Genomic DNA, 18,758 nt, shown 5'->3' on the forward strand with positions numbered 1-18,758 from the left:
GTTAAAAAAATACATTTTCGTAGACCTTTTTAAAAACGTACGTAAATGAGTCTTAGGAATTACGTAAATTAGTCTTTCTTTGTAGTCTTTTCTCAACCTCCACTGCACCAAAAATATCACAGATAGCCGAATAATAGAACTACAATAATGGCTTAACAGTAAAGACCCGTCCTCTTAAACATTCATGCCTCGCATTTGTAGCGGAAACAGTGCTGGTGAAATAAGATATCTTTCTCACACATTTCATAACGGTAAGAAGTTTATGCCTCATTTCGTAGAGAAGAATATGGTTAATTATATAATTACATCTAACCGTACAGATATAGGGAATTTAACCTAATTTGGCGGTTTTGATTCAATATTAGCTAACCTTGAATTTTGAAAGGACCATCGAAATGACAGCAGGATAGCCTGTATTGACTAGATTTTTTTCGAGTAGCTACGTTACATGTCGACACCTGCTCGTGGAAAATCTCATTCCAAAATCATGGGCATTAATATGGAGTTGGTCCCCCCTTTGCTGCTATAACAGCCTCCACTCTTCTGGGAAGTCTTTCCACCAGATGTTGGAACACTGCTGCAGGGACATGCTTCCATTCAGCCACAAGAGCATTAGTGAGGTTGGGCGATTAGGCCTGGCTTGCAGTTGGCATTCCAATTCATCCCAAAGGTGTTTGATGGGGTTGAGGTCAGGGCTCTGTGCAGGCCAGTCAAGTTCTTCCACACCGATCTCAACAAACCGTTTCTGTATGACCTCGCTTTGTGCACGGGGGCATTGCCATGCGGAAACAGGAAAGGGCCTTCCCCAAACTGTTGCCACAAAGTTGGAAGCACAGAATCATCTAGAATGTCATTGTAAGCTGTAGCGTTAGATGGCGCCGAAGAACATGACTGACGTTTTACATTCTCCCAACCAATTGTGCAATAAAAAATAAAAAAGTGTTTTGTGTAACTTATTTCGTAACTTATTGTGTACATAATATTGCTGCTTATGACCGAAAATAACTTCTGCAGATCAGAAAAGCCATTACTCACCGCGGACTGGAAGAAACGTTTTCTTTTAACGAGTCCAACGAGAAGGATATCCTGCTTTCACTGGAACAGGCCCAGATCCACGCCTTTTGGGTGAAGAAAAGACACCGGAAAAGGGGACGCAGATCGTGGATCCTTCTAAGAATCCGGAGGCGAGCGAGCAAACTCCCAATGCCTTCCATTCTCCTTGCTAACGTGCAATAGTTGGAAAATAAAATTCATGACCTACTATTAAGATTATCCTGCCAAAGGGACATTAAAAACATTATGTTTCACCAAGACGTGGCTGAATGAAGAAACTGCCCATTTAGAGCTGGTGGGATTTTCCATGCACCGGCAGAACGGAGACGGTACCTCTGGTAAGACGAGGAGTGGGGGTGTGTGTCTTTTTGTCAATAACAGCTGGTGCACAATGTCTAATATTAAAGAAGTCTCGAGGTATTGCTCACATGAACCTAAAGCCAACACCTCATTTGGCCGCCTTTCGTTCCAGTACTCTGCTGCCTGTGACTGGAACGAATTGCAAAAATCGCTGAAGTTGGAGACTTTTATCTCCCTCACCAACTTCAAACATCAGCTATCTGAGCAGCTAACCGATCGCTGCTGCTGTACATAGTCTATTGGTAAATAGCCCACCCATTTTCACCTACCTCATCCCCATACTGTTTTTATTTATTTACTTGCTCTTTTGCACACCAATATCTCTACCTGTACATGACCATCTGATCATTTATCACTCCAGTGTTAATCTGCAAAATTGTAATTATTCGCCTACCTCCTCATGCCTTTTGCACACATTGTATATAGACTCCCCCCTTTGTTTTCTACTGTGTTATTGACTTGTTAATTGTTTATTCCATGTGTAACTCTGTGTTGTCTGCTCACACTGCTATGCTTTATCTTGGCCAGGTCGCAGTTGCAAATGAGAACTTGTTCTCAACTGGCCTACCTGGTTAAATAAAGGTGAAATAAATAAAAAATGAAGTAGAGTAAGCTGTCGACCACACTATCTACCAAGAGAGTTCTCATCTGTATTATTCGTAGCCGTCTATTTCCCACCACAAAGCGAAGCTGGCACTTAGACCGCTCTCAACCAACTCTATAAGGCCATAAGCAAAGAAGAAAATGCTCACCCAGAATCGGCACTCCTAGCCCGGGACTTTACTGCAGGCAAACATAAATCAGTTTTAACACATTTTTACCAGCATGTCACGTGCAATCAGGAAAGAAAAAAAAAGCACCAGCTGTTCTGGATGACTGTGTGATAATGCTCTCGGTAGCCGATGTGAACAAAACCTTTAAACAGGTCAACATTCACAAAGCCGCTGGGCCAGACGGATTACCAGGACGTGTACTCAAAACATGTGCGGACCAACTGGCAAGTGTCTTCACTGCCATTTTCAACCTCTCCCTGACCGAGTCTGAAATACCTACATGTTTCAAGCAGACCACCGTAGTCCCTGTGCCCAAGGAAGTGACGGTAACCTACCTAAATGATTACTGCCCCGTGGCACTCACGTCGGTAGCCATGAAGTGCTTTGAAAGGCTGGTCATGGCTCACATCAACAGCATCCTCCCAGACACCCTAGACCCACTTCAATTCACATACCGCCCCAACAGATCCACAGATGACGCAATCTCAATCGCACTCCACACTGTCCTTTCTCAATTGGACAAGAGGAACACCTATGTGAGAATGCTGTTCATTGTCTACAACTCAGCGTTCAACACCAAAGTGCCCATGAAGCTCATCACTAAGCTAAGGACTCTGGGACTAAACACCTCCCTCTGGAACTGGATCCTGGACTTCCTGACAGGACTCCCCCTGGTGGTAAGAGTAGGTAACAACATGTCTGCCACGCTAATCCTTAACACTGGGGCCCCACAGGGGTGTGTACTTAGTCCCCTCCTGTATTCCTTGTTCACCCACGACTGCATGGCCAAACACGACTCCAACACCATCATTAAGTTTGCTGGCGAGTTTGCTGATCTCCGACAATGATGAGACAGCCTATAGGGAGGAGGTCAGAGAACTGGCAGTGTGGTTTGATTTGATTTGAAGATTTCCCTTCACTGGAACTAAGGGGCCTAGCTCGAACAATGAAAAACAACCCCAGACCATTATTCCTCCTCCACCAAACTTTACAGTTAGCACTGTAGATGTAGGTGGCGTTCTCCTGGCATCCGTCAAACCCCAGATTCATCCATCGGACTGCCAGATAGTGAAGCGTGATTCATCACTCCAGAGAACGCGTTTCCACTGCTTCAGAGTCCAATAGTGGCACGCTTTACACCACCCCAGCCGATGCTTGGCACTGTGCATGGTGATCTTAGGCTTGTGTCTCGCGGCCATGGAAACCCATTTCATGAAGCTCCCAACTAACAGTTATTGTGCTGATGTTGCTTCCAGAGGCAGTTTGGAACACAGTAGTGAGTGTTGCAACCAAGGATAGATGATTTATACGCTCTACGCGCTTCAGCACTCGGCAGTCCCGTTCTGTGAGCTTATGTGGCCTACCACTTTGCGGCTGAGCCGTTGTTGCTCCTAGACGTTTCCACTTCACAATAACAGCACTTACAGTTGACCGGGGCAGCTTTAGCAGGGCAGAAATTTGACGAACTGACTTGTTTGAAAGGTGGCATCCTATGACGGTGCCACTTTGAAACTTTCTATAGTAATTTGAATCTTTCTATAGTAGTGAACTGAAATTCATTAGTCACAAGCGATATCTCAATTGGCCCATTATGGATATTCTGTTCATTTGATAGTGAGGATTATAAAATAACTTTAAACATTTTAAAGGGTGTAATGTTTTTCTTGCCCCGCTGTCACTAAAATAAACAGACCCTCAATGGGATTTTATGCAAAAATGTGCTTACTCTGCTGTTTTCTGTGACCTATTTGTAAGGCACACATTGTTTATCACATTCTCCCTCGTTTTTCCTTATGTTTGATTGGAATTTGTATAATTATACAATTGCAAACATGTCCATTTGTGTATGAATTAATACAAATATTGTGTGTGCATTTGTGCGTTAAGTTTGAGTGAGTGCGTGTGTATGGGGAGGGTTGTGGAGTGGTAAGTGATTACATGTAAGTTGTGGGAACGTATGTTTTTGGTTGGACATTGTTTCTGGGAGCAAGTCCATACGTTTCCTGACTGGTAAAACTGATTTACTAATTTATTTAAATGCACTGAGAACAGAAGTGAAAATGTAGCCTGTTCTGGGAACGTTTATTTTTAGGTTGCAGCGAGGTTCTGAAAAGGTTTTACTATGGTTCCTTGAAAGTTTTCCTGGGAGGTTTTATTAACGCTCTGAAAACAAAAATTACAGTTTTTTTTTAGGTTTTTGTTTTTCTTAAAACTTTTACTGAATTCCATGTTTTTTTTACGCATGCAAAGCTGTTCATTTTAGTCTATTCAAACCACGTGTCAAACTCATTCCATGGAGGGCCGAGTGTCTGCCGGTTTTCGCTTCAGCCTTGTACTTGATTGATGAATTAAGGTCACTAATTAGTAGGGAACTCCCCTCGCCTGGTAGTTTAGGTCTTAAATGAAAGGAAAAAACAAAAACCTGCAGACACATGGCTCTCCATGGAATGAGTTTGACGCCACTGATTATTTTAACTAGAACCATGAGGAAACCTGTAGGAAATGTTATGCTGAAGTACGGAAATTCCCACATATATTTTTTCTTAGCATTCTCTAAACTAGCCTATTTGAGAACATACCCAATGTCAAACCAGTTGGAGAACGTTCCTAGAACGTAACCATGTTTTAACTTTAAGGAAACGTTCTGTTAAAGTAGCCTAATGAAATACCAAGAAAATAATGTTTCTTGTCAAGTTCGTTAAATGTGCTGAGAATGTTCCAAAGCCAAGCAACTACCCTGCACCATTCCCAGAAAGTTGTGAGAAGGTTGTATGCAAAATAACCATAGGACGACCATACAGTACACTCACCAAGCTCTAAGAAACATATGGTTATCATAATGTTAGCTGAGATGTAATCTGATTACAAAAAAAAATGTAAATTTAATCAGTTACATTACATGCAAAAAATATTGTAATCAGATTACAGATACTTTTGAAAAACTAGATGATGATTTATTGGATTATTGTTCTATTCACTTAGGATGTTTGTTCTGCCTGAGCAAGTCTGACCACAAGTCAGAGACCGCTATGATCACACGCCAGATGTATTTGATGGATTATTTTTGTCTTCTACTAATACCTTTTAAGGGGAAAGTAATCCAAAAGTAACAAAGTAATTACGGATTTGGGTAATCCAGAAAATACGTTACTGATTAAAATTTAGGACAGGTAACTAGTAACTGTAACGGATTACATTTAGAAAGTAACCAACACAACCTTGTGTTGGTGTGACAGCCTGTTCTATTCTGTTGTTCGTTTTGTCCATCTCATTGCAGACAGAGCAGAAATAGATACGTGTCCATACTACAGATAACCAGCAGTAGAAATGCCTCGCATTGAGAATGACATCAAGTTGGACTTCAAGGATGTACTTCTCCGTCCGAAACGAAGCACACTCAAGTCCCGTAGTGAGGTGCAATACTCCTTTGTCCTATTTTGTACTCTTTATGTATTGTTCTGTTGTATTCAAATACCCATTTTGTACCAAACAAACACAGCGTATCGCTCTTCAATAAAAATGAAGGCTTTTTCTCAAATTATAACACGTCTGTCTGTCCCTCCGTACGTATGTCTGTCTTTGTCTTTTTGCCTGCCTGCTTTTCTGCCTGTCTGCCTGCTTTTCTGCCTGTCTGTCTGTCTGCCTGTCTGTCTGTCCTTCTCCTCCAGGTGGACCTGATGAGAAGTTACACCTTCAGGAACTCCAAGGGAAGCTACAGAGGAATCCCCATTGTTGCAGCCAACATGGACACTGTCGGCACCTTTGAGATGGCTCTGGCTTTGTCCAAGGTATAGACATAGAGAAATACATAGTGTGTGTATATACATCATTGGGTATAGATAGCAAAAAGCAATCATCAACCTCCTCCCTCAGTCCAACCTTCTAATACTAAACAACCTCTACTCCCGCAAATATCCCCTCCTGGCTCCCATAGAAAGGAAACTACAAATACAGTACAGTGCCTTCGGAAAGTATTCAGACACCTTTTTCCACATTTTGTTACGTTACAGTCTTGTTGTAAAATGTATTAAATAGTTTTTTCCCCCTCATCAATCCACACACAATACCCCATAATAACAAAGCAAAAACATGTTTTTAGAAATGTTTACTAATTTATTAAAAATAAAAAACTGAAATATCACATTTATATAAGTGTTCAGACCCTTTACTCAGTACTTTGTTGAAGCACCTTTGGCAGCGATTACACCATTGAGTCTTCTTGGGTATGATGCTACAAGCTTGGCACACCTGTATTTGGGGAGTTTCTCCCATTCTTCTCCGCAGATCCTCTCAATATTTGTCAGGTTGGATAGGGAGCGTCGCTGCACAGCTATTTTCAGGTCTCTCCTGAGATGTTCAATCGGGTTCAAGTCCGGGCTCTGGCTGGGCCACTCAAGGACTTTCAGAGACTTGCCCCGAAGCCACTCCTGCATTGTCTTGGCTGTGTGCTTAGGGTCGTTGTAATGTTGGAAGGTGAACCTTCACCCCAGTCTGATGTCTTGAGCACTCTGGAGCAGGTTTTTATCAAGGATCTCTCTGTACTTGCTCAGTTCATATTTTCCTCGATCCTGACAAGTCTCCCAGTCCCTGCCACTGAAAAACATCACCGCAGCCTGATGCTGCCACCACCATGCTTCATCACTATAGGGATGTTGCCAGGTTTCCTCAAAATGTGACGCTTGGCATTCAGGCCAAAGAGTTCAATCTTGGTTTCATCAGACCAGATAGTCTTGTTTCTCATAGTCTGAGAGTCTTTAGGTGCCTTTTGGCAAACTCCAAGCGGGCTGTCATGTATGTGCCTTTTACTGAGGAGTGGCTTCTGCCTGGCAACTCTACCATAAAGGCCTGATTGGTGGAGTGCTGCAGAGATGGTTGTCCTTCTGGAAGGTTCTCCCATTTCCACAGAGGAACTCTAGAGCTCTGTCAGAGTGACCATCGTGTTCTTGGTCACCTCCCTGACTAAGGTCGTTTTCCCCCGACTGCTCAGTTTGGCCGGGCGGCCAGCTCTAGGAAGAGTCTTGGTGGTTCCAAACTTCTTCCATTTAAGAATGATGGAAGCCACTGTGTTCTTGGGGATCTTCAATGCTGCGTAAATGTTTTGGTACCCTTCCCCAGATCTGTGCCTCGACACAATCCTGTCTCAGAGTTCTACGGACAATTCCCTCGACCACATGGCTTGGTTTTTGCACTGTCAATTGTGGGACCTTCTATAGACAGGTGTGTACCTTTCCAAATCATGTCCAATCAATTGAATTTACCACAGGTGGACTCCATTCAAGTTGTAGAAACATCTCAAGTATGATCAATGGAAACAGGATGTACCTGAGTTCAATTTTGAGTTTTATAGCTCTGAATTCTTATGTAAATAAGGTATTTCTGTTCCTTATTTTTTTTATACATTTGCAAACATTTCTAAAAACCTTTTTTCACCTTGTCATTATGTGATATTGTGTGTAGATCTGAGGATTTTTATATTTTTTCATCCATTTTTTGAATAACGCTGTAACGTAACAAAATGTGGAAAAAGTCAAGGGGTCTGAATACTTTCTGAAGTCTCTGTACACATAGGTTTTATAACTTTAAAAGGTGTTTGTAAAGTAAGTGTTCTTGTCTCTCTTTCTCCCCCACAGTTCACACTCTTCACTGCCATTCACAAGCACTATTCAGTAGATAACTGGAAGGAGTTTGCAACAAAGAATCCAGAATGTGTACCGGTACGTTGAAACAATATCAGTTGCAATCCAATGTATGACTCCTTGTAATAACTGTATGACAAGACTCCTCTTGTTTTTGAATGATGTGTTCATTTGGTCTCTCTATCTCTTTCTCTCGCTCTCTGACTCTCTCGCTCCCTCTCTCTTAGAGTATGGCAGTCAGCACAGGGACAGGCGAAGGGGACTTTGACAGGCTGGGTGAGATCACAGCCGCTGTGCCTCAGCTCCAGTACATCTGTGTGGATGTGGCCAATGGCTACTCTGAGCACTTTGTCCACTTTGTTAAAGACGTGCGCCTGAAGTACCCGACACACACCATCATGGTCAGTGACTCCTCTACGCTGTCTTTTCCATTGGGCGAACTCTGGTTAGGCCTTTTGGAGTGTTTTTACAGTGATGACATTGATGATAGTTGATACGTCTCAAATCACACTATTCCCGAGGGCTCTTGTTGAAGTAGTGCACTCAGGGTGTCAATTGAAGCCATATAGGACTAGTCGAAAGTAGTGCACTATATAGTAGTGCACCATTTAAAGTGATTGTGTTGTCTTTGCCACAGGCGGGGAATGTGGTTACCGGGGAGATGGTGGAGGAGCTGATCCTCGCTGGCGCTGACATCATCAAAGTGGGCATCGGACCAGGTGATGTCATAAACTGGGGACTATCACATTGCTGTTTTTTCTGGATCGTCGTATTGAATTGAAGCCTTAGTGTGATCATACTGATAAACACCTAACTTTCTGTCTGTATGTATGTCTGTCTGTAGGCTCTGTGTGCACCACCCGTAAGAAAACAGGGGTGGGTTATCCCCAGCTGAGCGCTGTGATAGAGTGTGCAGATGCTGCCCACGGCCTGGGAGGACACATCATCTCTGTTAGCCTCCATTATTATTATACACCTATAGTTATACACTCACATCCTTTTGGCTCAACAGTCTTTATAAAACGTCTATACACCCTGAACATCATTATACACACATACAGTGCATTTGGAAAGTATTCAGACCCCTTCACTTTTTCCACGTTTTGTTACATTACAGCCTTATTCTAAAATATATATATTTTTAAATATAATCTCATCAATCTACACACAATACCCCATAATGACGAAGCGAAAACAGGTTTTTAGACATTTTTGCTCATTTATAAAAGATCAAAAACAGAAATACCTTATTCATATAATTATTCAGAACCCTTTGCTATGAGACTCGAAATTGAGTTTAGGTGCATCCTGTTTACTTTGATCATATTTGAGATGTTTCTACAACTTTATTGGAGTCCACGTGGGGTAAATTAAGTTGATTGGACATGATTTGGAAAGGCACACACCTGTCTATAGAAGGTCCCACAGTTGACAGTGCATGTCAGAGCAAAAACCAAGTCATGAGGTCGAAGGAGTTGTCCGTAGAGGTCCGAGACAGGATTGTGTCGAGGCACATATCTGGGGAAGGTTACCAAAAAATGTCTGCATCATTGAAGATCCCCAAGAACACAGTGGCTTCCATCATTCTTAAATGGAAGAAGTTTGGAACCACCAAGACTCTTCCTAGAGCTGGCCGCCCGGCCAAACTGAGCAATCTGGGGAGAAGGACATTGGTCAGGGGGGTGACCAAGAACCCGATGGTCACTCTGACAGAGCTCTAGAGTTCCTCTGTGGAAATGGGAGAACCTTCCAGAAGGACAACCATCTCTGCAGCACTCCACCAATCAGGCCTTTATGGTAGAGTGGCCAGACAAAAGCCACTTCTCAGTAAAAGGCACATGACAGCCCGCTTGGAGTTTGCCAAAAGGCACCTAAAGGACTCTGACTATGAGAAACAAGATTCTCTGTTCTGATGAAACCAAGATTGAACTTGTTGGCCTGAATGCCAAGCGTCACGTTTTGAGGAAACCTGGCACCATCCCTATGGTGAAGCATGGTGGTGGCAGAATCATGTTGTGGGGATGTTTTTCAGGGCCAGGGACTGAGATACTAGTCAGGATCGAGGGAAAGATGAACAGAGCAAAGAACAGAGATCCTTGATGAAAACCTGCTCCAGAGCACTCAGGACCTCAGACTGGGGCAAAGGTTCACCTTCTAACAGGTCTTGGATGTGTGCTTAGGGTTGTTGTCAACGCAAGAGTGGCTTCGGGACAAGTCTCTAAATGTCCTTGAGTGGTCCAGTCAGAGCCTGGACTTGAACCCGATCGAACATCTCTGGAGAGACCTGAAAATAGCTGTGCAGCGACGCTCCCCATCCAACCTGACAGAGTTTGAGAGGATCTGCAGAGAAGAATGGGATAAACTTCCCAAATACAGTTAATACAAGTTTGTAACGTCATACCCAAGAAGACTCGAGGCTGTAATCGCTGCCAAAGGTGCTTTAACAAAGTACTGAGTAAAGGGTCTGAATACTTATATAAAGGTGATATTTCAATTTGTTTTTGGAACATATACATTTCTAAAAAAAAAATCAAAAGACCTGTTTTTGCTTATGGGCTATTGTGTGTAGATTGATGAGGATTTTTAACAAATCCATTTTAGAATAAGGCTGTAACGTAACAAAATGTGGAAAAGGTCAAGGGGTCTGAATACTTTCTGAATGAACTGTACATTCAAAGTATTGGGACAGTGACACGTTTTTTTGTGTTGATTTGTACTCCAGCACTTTGGATTCTAAATTATACAATGACTATGGGGTTAAAGTGCAGACAGTCTGCTTTAATTTGAGGGTATTTCCATCCATATCTGGTGAACCGTGTAGAAATTACAGCATTTTTTAAAACATAGTCCCTTCATTTTGGGGGACCTAAAGTATTGGGACAATTTCACTTATAGTGTAGTCAAACATTTTGTATTTTGTCTCATATTCCAAGCAGAATACATATAGCTTGTGACTCTACAAACTTGTTGGATGCATTTGCTGTTTGTTTTGTTTGCGTTTTCGATTATATTTGTGCCCAATACAAATGAATGGTAAATAATGTATTGTGTCATTTTGGAGTCACTTTTATTGTAAATAAGAATAGAATATGTTTCTAAACACATCTACAAATAATGTGGACGCTATGACTCGTCATTATTCACAATTCATTCAGGACTATCTGTAATCACTGTAGCATCCACATTAATGTGCAAGTGTTTAAAACATTATATTCTTATTTACAAACAAGGCGTGTCCCTGTACATACAAAGATTGTTCCGTAGGCAGAGACTTTGTCTGAAAATGTGCACGATCTTATTATTCCCGATTTCCGTTTCTCTCATAAAGGATGGTGGATGCACTTGCCCTGGTGACGTTTCCAAGGCTTTTGGTGAGTTTTGTAACGGTCAAATTCGATTTTTCAGCTCACAAAGCACACAGTACCTACTTTAATCAGCCTTCAACCATGGACAGAGACTCTACAACAGAGTACTATGTGTCTGACCCCGGCTGGATTTGCTCTGCATTTTGATTGGCTGTGTGCTGTGGTTGTGTGTGACTCACAGGTGCCGGGGCGGACTTTGTGATGCTGGGCGGGATGCTGGCCGGCCACTCAGAGAGCGGGGGAGAGGTCATCGAGAAGAACGGGAAGAAGTACAAGCTGTTCTACGGCATGAGCTCCGACACGGCCATGAAGAGACACGCTGGGGGCGTGGCCGAGTACAGGTCAGAGATGCTACTGGCAACAAAGCAGGAAATTAGCCGTTTTTAACTTTGTAGCACACTTTAGGGAAAGAATAAGTAGTAAGTCAGTATTGGACAAGTAAGCCTTGTCTGAGTCAGAACGGCCCACGGGGGCATGCCAGGAACCTATCTCCTGTTTCTGTAGCATGAGGCAGCTTGATGTACAAGTACACCCCCTGGACAGGACTCTAATCTGGGGAAGCGTAAGAGATCGCGAAACCGTTCCCTCTTCTTCCCCCAGGGCATCTGAAGGGAAGACGGTAGAGGTAGTCTACAAGGGTCCCGTGGACGTGACCATACGGGATGTCCTGGGTGGGGTACGCTCCACCTGTACCTACGTGGGTGCAGGGAAGCTCAAGGAGCTCAGCCGCAGGACCACCTTCATCAGGGTCACCCAGCAGCTCAACACCGTCTTTGGGAATGATAACTAGGCGAGGCCCAGGCTGGTTCACATATACACACACCATACCATTGATAGTAAGAATCAGTCATTTGAGAAACTTAAACCTAGAATAAATGTTTGGTTGCCAAAACCAAAACCTTTTTAGATAATACTATCAAACAATCCCTTATCTAAGAGTCATATTTAAGCAAAAGGCATTCGGGGGTGTGGTATATGGCCAATATACCATAGCCAAGGGCTGTTCTTACACACGACGCAACGCGGAGTGCCTGTATACATCCCTTAGCCGTGGTATATTGGCCATATACCACAAACCCTCGAGGTGCCTTATTGCTATTATAAACTGATTACCAACATAATTAGAGCAGTAAAAATAAACATTTTGTCATACCAATCAGCATTCAGGGCTCGAATCCACCCAGTTCATAATTCAATTTTAATTTGACTTATTCTAAACTGCCATAAATGTACATTTCTTGGTAATAAGTGAACTGAGGGCACTTCAGGACGTATTTCCAGGTTTTTCTTTTGTCATCTTGCTCAATCATTCCCATTCCGCTCTGGGGGCGGTGAGTACAGGCTTCTCTCTATGTCCAATATTATCGACCATGTCCTATCATTTCACGTGATCTTGCGCTCTCTCTCTCTCTCTTTATCTCTCAGTCCCCCATTTTCCTAACACTTCTATGTACATCCCTGTTTTTCAAGACATCTCATCGCCATGCTGTTTGAAAACCATATGCCATAAATTAATATACAGTATTTCACTGTATGAAGTATGTACTATATTGAGATTGCAAGCATTAAAAACCTCTGCTTTTATTATTTTAGATAGTCAACAAATTCTGAGTCAAGTGGACATACAGTGAAGAGATTCAGATGTTCATAATAATGACCAATACTGCCGATTTAAAATATTTTAGATTATTTTATCCTTTTCAAAATAACTTAAATATATATTGCACTTAAAGATTTGCAATGATGTAGTATTCCAGTCGTTTTCCCCATAGAAAGTTAGTTTTTCTGCTATTCTCATGCGGACCAAATATTAAGGCGAGGAGGAAATAGATACTGAATGAAAATACTGACAAACAGGAGTTTCGTGTGCTGTACAGCTACAACAGCAACCCGGTCAGTCAAATGACACACCGCAGGTTGACGGGAAACTGTTGTGGAATACAAAATATAGAGTTGCAAAATTCCTGTAACTTTCCCCAAATTCCCAGGTTTTCCAGAAGTCCTGAGTGGAACTTGGAAGATTCCCAGAATATGGCAGAAAAAGCAAGAAATCCAGCAAACCCCCAACCAGGATTTCTGGAGAACTTGGGAATTTTGGGAAAGGAACCAGGATTTTGCAACCCTAATTCAAAGTATTGTAGCGACCTTAACACAACACCTAGCGACTTCGTCAAGAGGTTCGGACTTCTTAGCTTAATGGTTAAGGTGTTGGCTTGACAGTCACTGGACATGGTTCGAGTCCTTGTTAGGGCTCCCTCCTGAATTCCCTACAGTATGTTTTGATGCTAAGGAAGGCAGGACAGCTTTGATTGTTACCTCGAATTTCTTTTAATTTAGACTAGATAGAATCTCCATTCAATCAGTATTCACATTATTACTTTACTGGATATTCAGTTACTTTGCTAGAATGTTGTCTATGCATTATTATTTTAAGGTGTGCAACTGACTAGTTTTCATTATGTCTGTATATTTACTTTACTTCATAGTGTTTTCCAGGATGATTCCTTTTCATATAATTTGGTATTAGTCAAACATGTCATGCAGTTTTTAAGCCACATTTGTTGTTGTTTCAGTCTTGTCAGTTCTGACCAGTCAGATAAACATTCCAAACAGCCTACCCGACCACTCGGGGTCGTCCGCATGGTCATAAAGCACACCGTTGCCTTGTTTTGTATCACATTCCAATAATAAAACTGAAAATGCAATTTCAGAATGACATGTCCGCCCCAGTGAAAGTTGCGCCCCTGGTTCTGACCAATAAAGAGCATTCCATATGAGTTGTTTCACCGTTTGTTTTAGAGCAATTGGTCACCATCGACCGGTCCAGCTCCAAGGCATTCCTAGATCACCAAGCATTTAGGTCAAATAAAACAACGATAAAGCGCAGAAACACGCCATCGGGTCTAACGGTCGTCTCGCATCGAACAGCGCAAGATGTGCAAGCTGTCAAATCAAAGGCACTCATTTGATATATTTTTTTTAAAACGAAAATTAAAACGTCCCAGTTTGTTACTTTGACGAGGTTGGAGTAATAACATGTTCAACAACTTAAGACATTGTCTCGAATCTAGAAAATTAACAGCTAAAGTAGAATTTTTCACTTCTTTCATTGACTTCTCTTTCATTGTCAACTGGGTTTAGAAACTTTGTGATGAAGCCTAGCGTTCCTTATTTAATTGTATTTATTTCATATATTTGGCAGTAGGTGCACTTTATTCAGCAGTCCCAGCAAAAGGAAGGCAAAGTATTCCAATTTTAAACCATTTCATGTGTTTGAATGTAGAACCCGGCCTACCCTGTAGGTCCAGAGAGCAAATCAAGTGCACCTATAAGACTACAACACTTTAGCTCAGATCACCTATCTGCACAGTTTCCTTGAGCCAGAGACTAAAAATAAGCCTGGAATGCACAGCAAAAATGTATACTGTGAGAGTTTATAACCCAGACTACAAAGAGACTCAACGAATACAGCAAAGAGCGGATGTTTTCATGAGTAAGTTCACGTTTAAGTTGTTATTCAGCACTGTCAACATGTTAAGCCATAAAATGCATGTTCTCCCTACTTCCACTCACGCTGCAACCATCACTGCAGCTGCAATGAAGGAGTATAGATGGCGAAGTGTTCCCGATAAGCTTGCTTTTGTTATTACTAGTGGCTTGTCTTTTCTAATGTGAAGGACTGTTTCACTTTCTCTGGTCATAGGGTTAACAACATGAATTTGTGCATGAGGCAGAAATAGGTTTTGACATCAGCTGGAAAACTGTCCCCTTTCCCCAGTGGAGGGAAGGTAGAGCGGAGGGACGGTGAGAGGCAGCCTCACCACTGCTCCTTCTCTCCCCTCAGACTGACCATCAGATGCAGGCCATCGGTCCAGTATAAACAAAATGTCGTTATTATGCTCACTCAGCTGTGCCTCACAAGTAATACAATAAATGATCTATTACCAGTGTGATCATACACCTAACATGTTTAAATATGATTACAAGATGGTCTGAGAAGAACAACATTAGCAGGGCAATGCAAGCATTGCCAATAGGCAGTGATAATGTATTGGGCCTATAGCCTACTGCACAAACCTCATTGCTACACAACTGTTTAATTGGTTTATGTTGCGTAGGCTTGTGTTTTTTAAGTTGTTGTATTTTGATTCAGAGAGTGATCTTGACTCAGAGAGCATTGTTTATTGTTAGTACATTGTTTATTGTTCATTTTAAGAGTACATCTTAACATGACAGAAATATCCACATAATATAGTATACAAAATACAGTACATAAATAAACTGTACTGTTTGATATATTGGCATTGATATACTGTCAAGAAAATGGCAATGTATTCCTCAGACCTGTTTGTAAATTAACCATTTCAAAATATCTGGACAGAAACATCAGCATTTACATTCAATCAACTGAATATTTACGTTATTTATTGTACAATGATGAGGTCAATGAAATGTGATTAAGGGACATGAAAAGATGGAAGTTCAATGGGACAACATTGTGATGTGGGTAATTTAACCAGCAGGGGGAGACAAAGTCCTGCCTTACAAGTTAACCGAAATCTAGCCAGTGTAAGACACAATATTTGTATTTTGTTTCACCTTTATCTAGGAAAGTCAGTTAAGAACAAATTCTTATTTACAATGATGGCCTACCACAAGGCAAAAAGTCTCTTGTCGGGACGGGGGCTGGGACCCTGGATCATTGTTACTCTAACATCCGCGACGCATATAAGGCCCTGCCCCGCCCCCCTTTCGGAAAAGCTGACCACGACTCCATTTTGTTGATCCCTGCCTACAGACAGAAACTAAAACAAGAAGCTCCCACGCTGAGGTCTGTCCAAAGCTGGTCCGACCAAGCTGACTCCACACTCCAAGACTGCTTCCATCACGTGGACTGGGAGATGTTTCGTATTGCGTCAGACAACAACATTGACGAATACGCTGATTCGGTGTGCGAGTTCATTAGAACGTGCGTTGAAGATGTCGTTCCCATAGCAATGATTAAAACATTCCCTAACCAGAAACCGTGGATTGATGGCAGCATTTGTGTGAAACTGAAGGCGCGAACCACTGCTTTTAATCAGGGCAAGGTGTCTGGTAACATGACTGAATACAAACAGTGCAGCTATTCCCTCCGCAAGGCTATCAAACAAGCTAAGCGCCAGTACAGAGACAAAGTAGAATCTCAATTCAACGGCTCAGACACAAGAGGCATGTGGCAGGGTTTACAGTCAATCACGGACTACAGGAAGAAACCCAGCCCAGTCACGGACCAGGATGTCTTGCTCCCAGGCAGACTAAATAACTTTTTGCCCGCTTTGAGGACAATACAGTGCCACTGACACGGCCTGCAACGAAAACATGCGGTCTCTCCTTCACTGCAGCCGAAGTGAGTAAGACATTTAAACGTGTTAACCCTCGCAAGGCTGCAGGCCCAGGCGGCATCCCCAGCCGCGCCCTCAGAGCATGCGCAGACCAGCTGGCCGGTGTGTTTACGGACATATTCAATCAATCCCTATACCAGTCTGCTGTTCCCACATGCTTCAAGAGGGCCACCATTGTTCCTGTTCCCAAGAAAGCTAAGGTAACTGAGCTAAACGACTACCGCCCGTAGCACTCACATCCGTCATCATGAAGTGCTTTGAGAGACTAGTCAAGGACCATATCACCTCCACCCTACCTGACACCCTAGACCCACTCCAATTTGCTTACCGCCCAAATAGGTCCACAGACGATGCAATCTCAACCACACTGCACACTGCCCTAACCCATCTGGACAAGAGGAATACCTATGTGAGAATGCTGTTCATCGACTACAGCTCGGCATTCAACACCATAGTACCCTCCAAGCTCGTCATCAAGCTCGAGACCCTGGGTCTCGTTCCCGCCCTGTGCAACTGGGTACTGGACTTCCTGACGGGCCGCCCCCAGGTGGTGAGGGTAGGCAACATCTCCTCCCCGCTGATCCTCAACACTGGGGCCCCACAAGGGTGCGTTCTGAGCCCTCTCCTGTACTCCCTGTTCACCCACGACTGCGTGGCCATGCACGCCTCCAACTCAATCATCAAGTTTGCGGACGACACAACAGTGGTAGGCTTGATTACCAACAACGACGAGACGGCCTACAGGGAGGAGGTGAGGGCCCTCGGAGTGTGGTGTCAGGAAAATAACCTCACACTCAACGTCAACAAAACTAAGGAGATGATTGTGGACTTCAGGAAACAGCAGAGGGAACACCCCCATCCACATTGATGGAACAGTAGTGGAGAGGGTAGCAAGTTTTAAGTTCCTCGGCATACACATCACAGACAAACAGAATTGGTCCACTCACACAGACAGCATCGTGAGGAAGGCGCAGCAGCGCCTCTTCAACCTCAGGAGGCTGAAGAAATTTGGCTTGTCACCAAAAGCACTCACAAACTTCTACAGATGCACAATCGAGAGCATCCTGGCGGGCTGTATCACCGCCTGGTATGGCAACTGCACCGCCCTCAACCGTAAGGCTCTCCAGAGGGTAGTGAGGTCTGCACAACGCATCACCGGGGGCAAACTACCTGCCCTCCAGGACACCTACACCACCCGATGCTACAGGAAGGCCATAAAGATCATCAAGGACATCAACCACCCGAGCCACTGCCTGTTCACCCCGCTGTCATCCAGAAGGCGAGGTCAGTACAGGTGCATCAAAGCTGGGACCGAGAGACTGAAAAACAGCTTCTATCTCAAGGCCATCAGACTGTTAAACAGCCACCACTAACATTGAGTGGCTACTGCCAACACACTGTCAATGACACTGACTCTACTCCAGCCACTTTAATAATGGGAATTGATGGGAAAATGTAAATATATCACTAGCCACTTTAAACAATGCTACCTTATATAATGTTACTTACCCTACATTATTCATCTCATATGCATACGTAGATACATAGGACTGCATCCTTATGTAATACATGTATCACTAGCCACTTTAACTATGCCACTTGGTTTACATACTCATCTCATATGTATATACTGTACTCGATATCATCTACTGTATCTTGCCTATGCTGCTCTGTACCATCACTCATTCATATATCCTTATGTACATATTCTTTATCCCCTTACACTGTGTATAAGACAGTTTTTTGGAATTGTTAGTTAGATTACTTGTTCGTTATTACTGCATTGTCGGAACTAGAAGCACAAGCATTTCGCTACACTCGCATTAACATCTGCTAACCATGTGTATGTGAAAAATAAAATTTGATTTGATTTGATTAAAAATTAAATAAAAATAGGACAAAACACACAATGCAAGAGAGACACCAGGAACACCACATAAAGAGAGACCTATGACGACAACATAGCATGGCAGCACAATAGTCGGGATCCAAACTGAATTCAATACATTTAAGATATTGCCTAGACAAGCTCACAGAATTCCTCTATATATGGCATACCGATAACCCTCTCACACTTGCACATGGGACCTTGGTGAGACTCACTCATTAGATTTTGGTGGTGGTAAGACTGCTGTTAAAAGTGATAGACCTCTACACATGGGCATCCCCACTGCTGCTCTCCATACT

At 42.9% G+C, this 18,758-nt stretch overlaps 1 protein-coding gene across 2 annotated transcripts; it reads left to right on the forward strand.

Annotated features, from left to right (window-relative positions):
• The first annotated feature begins 114 nt into the window (after window positions 1-114).
• Window positions 115-15,489, forward strand: LOC112214626 (guanosine monophosphate reductase 2). 2 transcript variants are annotated; one of them, XM_042327163.1, is made up of 11 exons: window positions 190-251; window positions 1,015-1,391; window positions 5,464-5,600; window positions 5,855-5,974; window positions 7,817-7,900; window positions 8,050-8,223; window positions 8,460-8,541; window positions 8,667-8,773; window positions 11,151-11,193; window positions 11,369-11,528; window positions 11,788-15,489. In XM_042327163.1, exons 3-11 carry the CDS (start codon window positions 5,514-5,516, stop codon window positions 11,975-11,977), a joined length of 1,047 nt encoding a protein of 348 aa, XP_042183097.1. In that variant the 5' UTR covers window positions 190-251; window positions 1,015-1,391; window positions 5,464-5,513; the 3' UTR covers window positions 11,978-15,489. The 2 variants fall into 2 exon arrangements, with proteins under 2 accessions (XP_024229291.1, XP_042183097.1); XM_024373523.2 differs by lacking the exon at window positions 1,015-1,391 and having other exon boundaries at window positions 115-251.
• The last annotated feature ends 3,269 nt before the right edge of the window (window positions 15,490-18,758 follow it).

The sequence above is a fragment of the Oncorhynchus tshawytscha genome, linkage group LG09 (assembly GCF_018296145.1).
Source record: "Oncorhynchus tshawytscha isolate Ot180627B linkage group LG09, Otsh_v2.0, whole genome shotgun sequence".
In the NCBI taxonomy this organism is placed as follows: Eukaryota; Metazoa; Chordata; class Actinopteri; order Salmoniformes; family Salmonidae; genus Oncorhynchus; species Oncorhynchus tshawytscha.

Bases quoted from the DNA above. Each gene is read 5' to 3' on its own strand.
- LOC112214626 (XM_024373523.2), top strand. From the start codon at position 5,514: ATGCCTCGCATTGAGAATGACATCAAGTTGGACTTCAAGGATGTACTT. The intron at 5,601-5,854 runs GTGCAATACTCC...CTTCTCCTCCAG, and splicing joins CACTCAAGTCCCGTAGTGAG to GTGGACCTGATGAGAAGTTA. The intron at 8,542-8,666 runs GTGATGTCATAA...GTCTGTCTGTAG, and splicing joins CAAAGTGGGCATCGGACCAG to GCTCTGTGTGCACCACCCGT.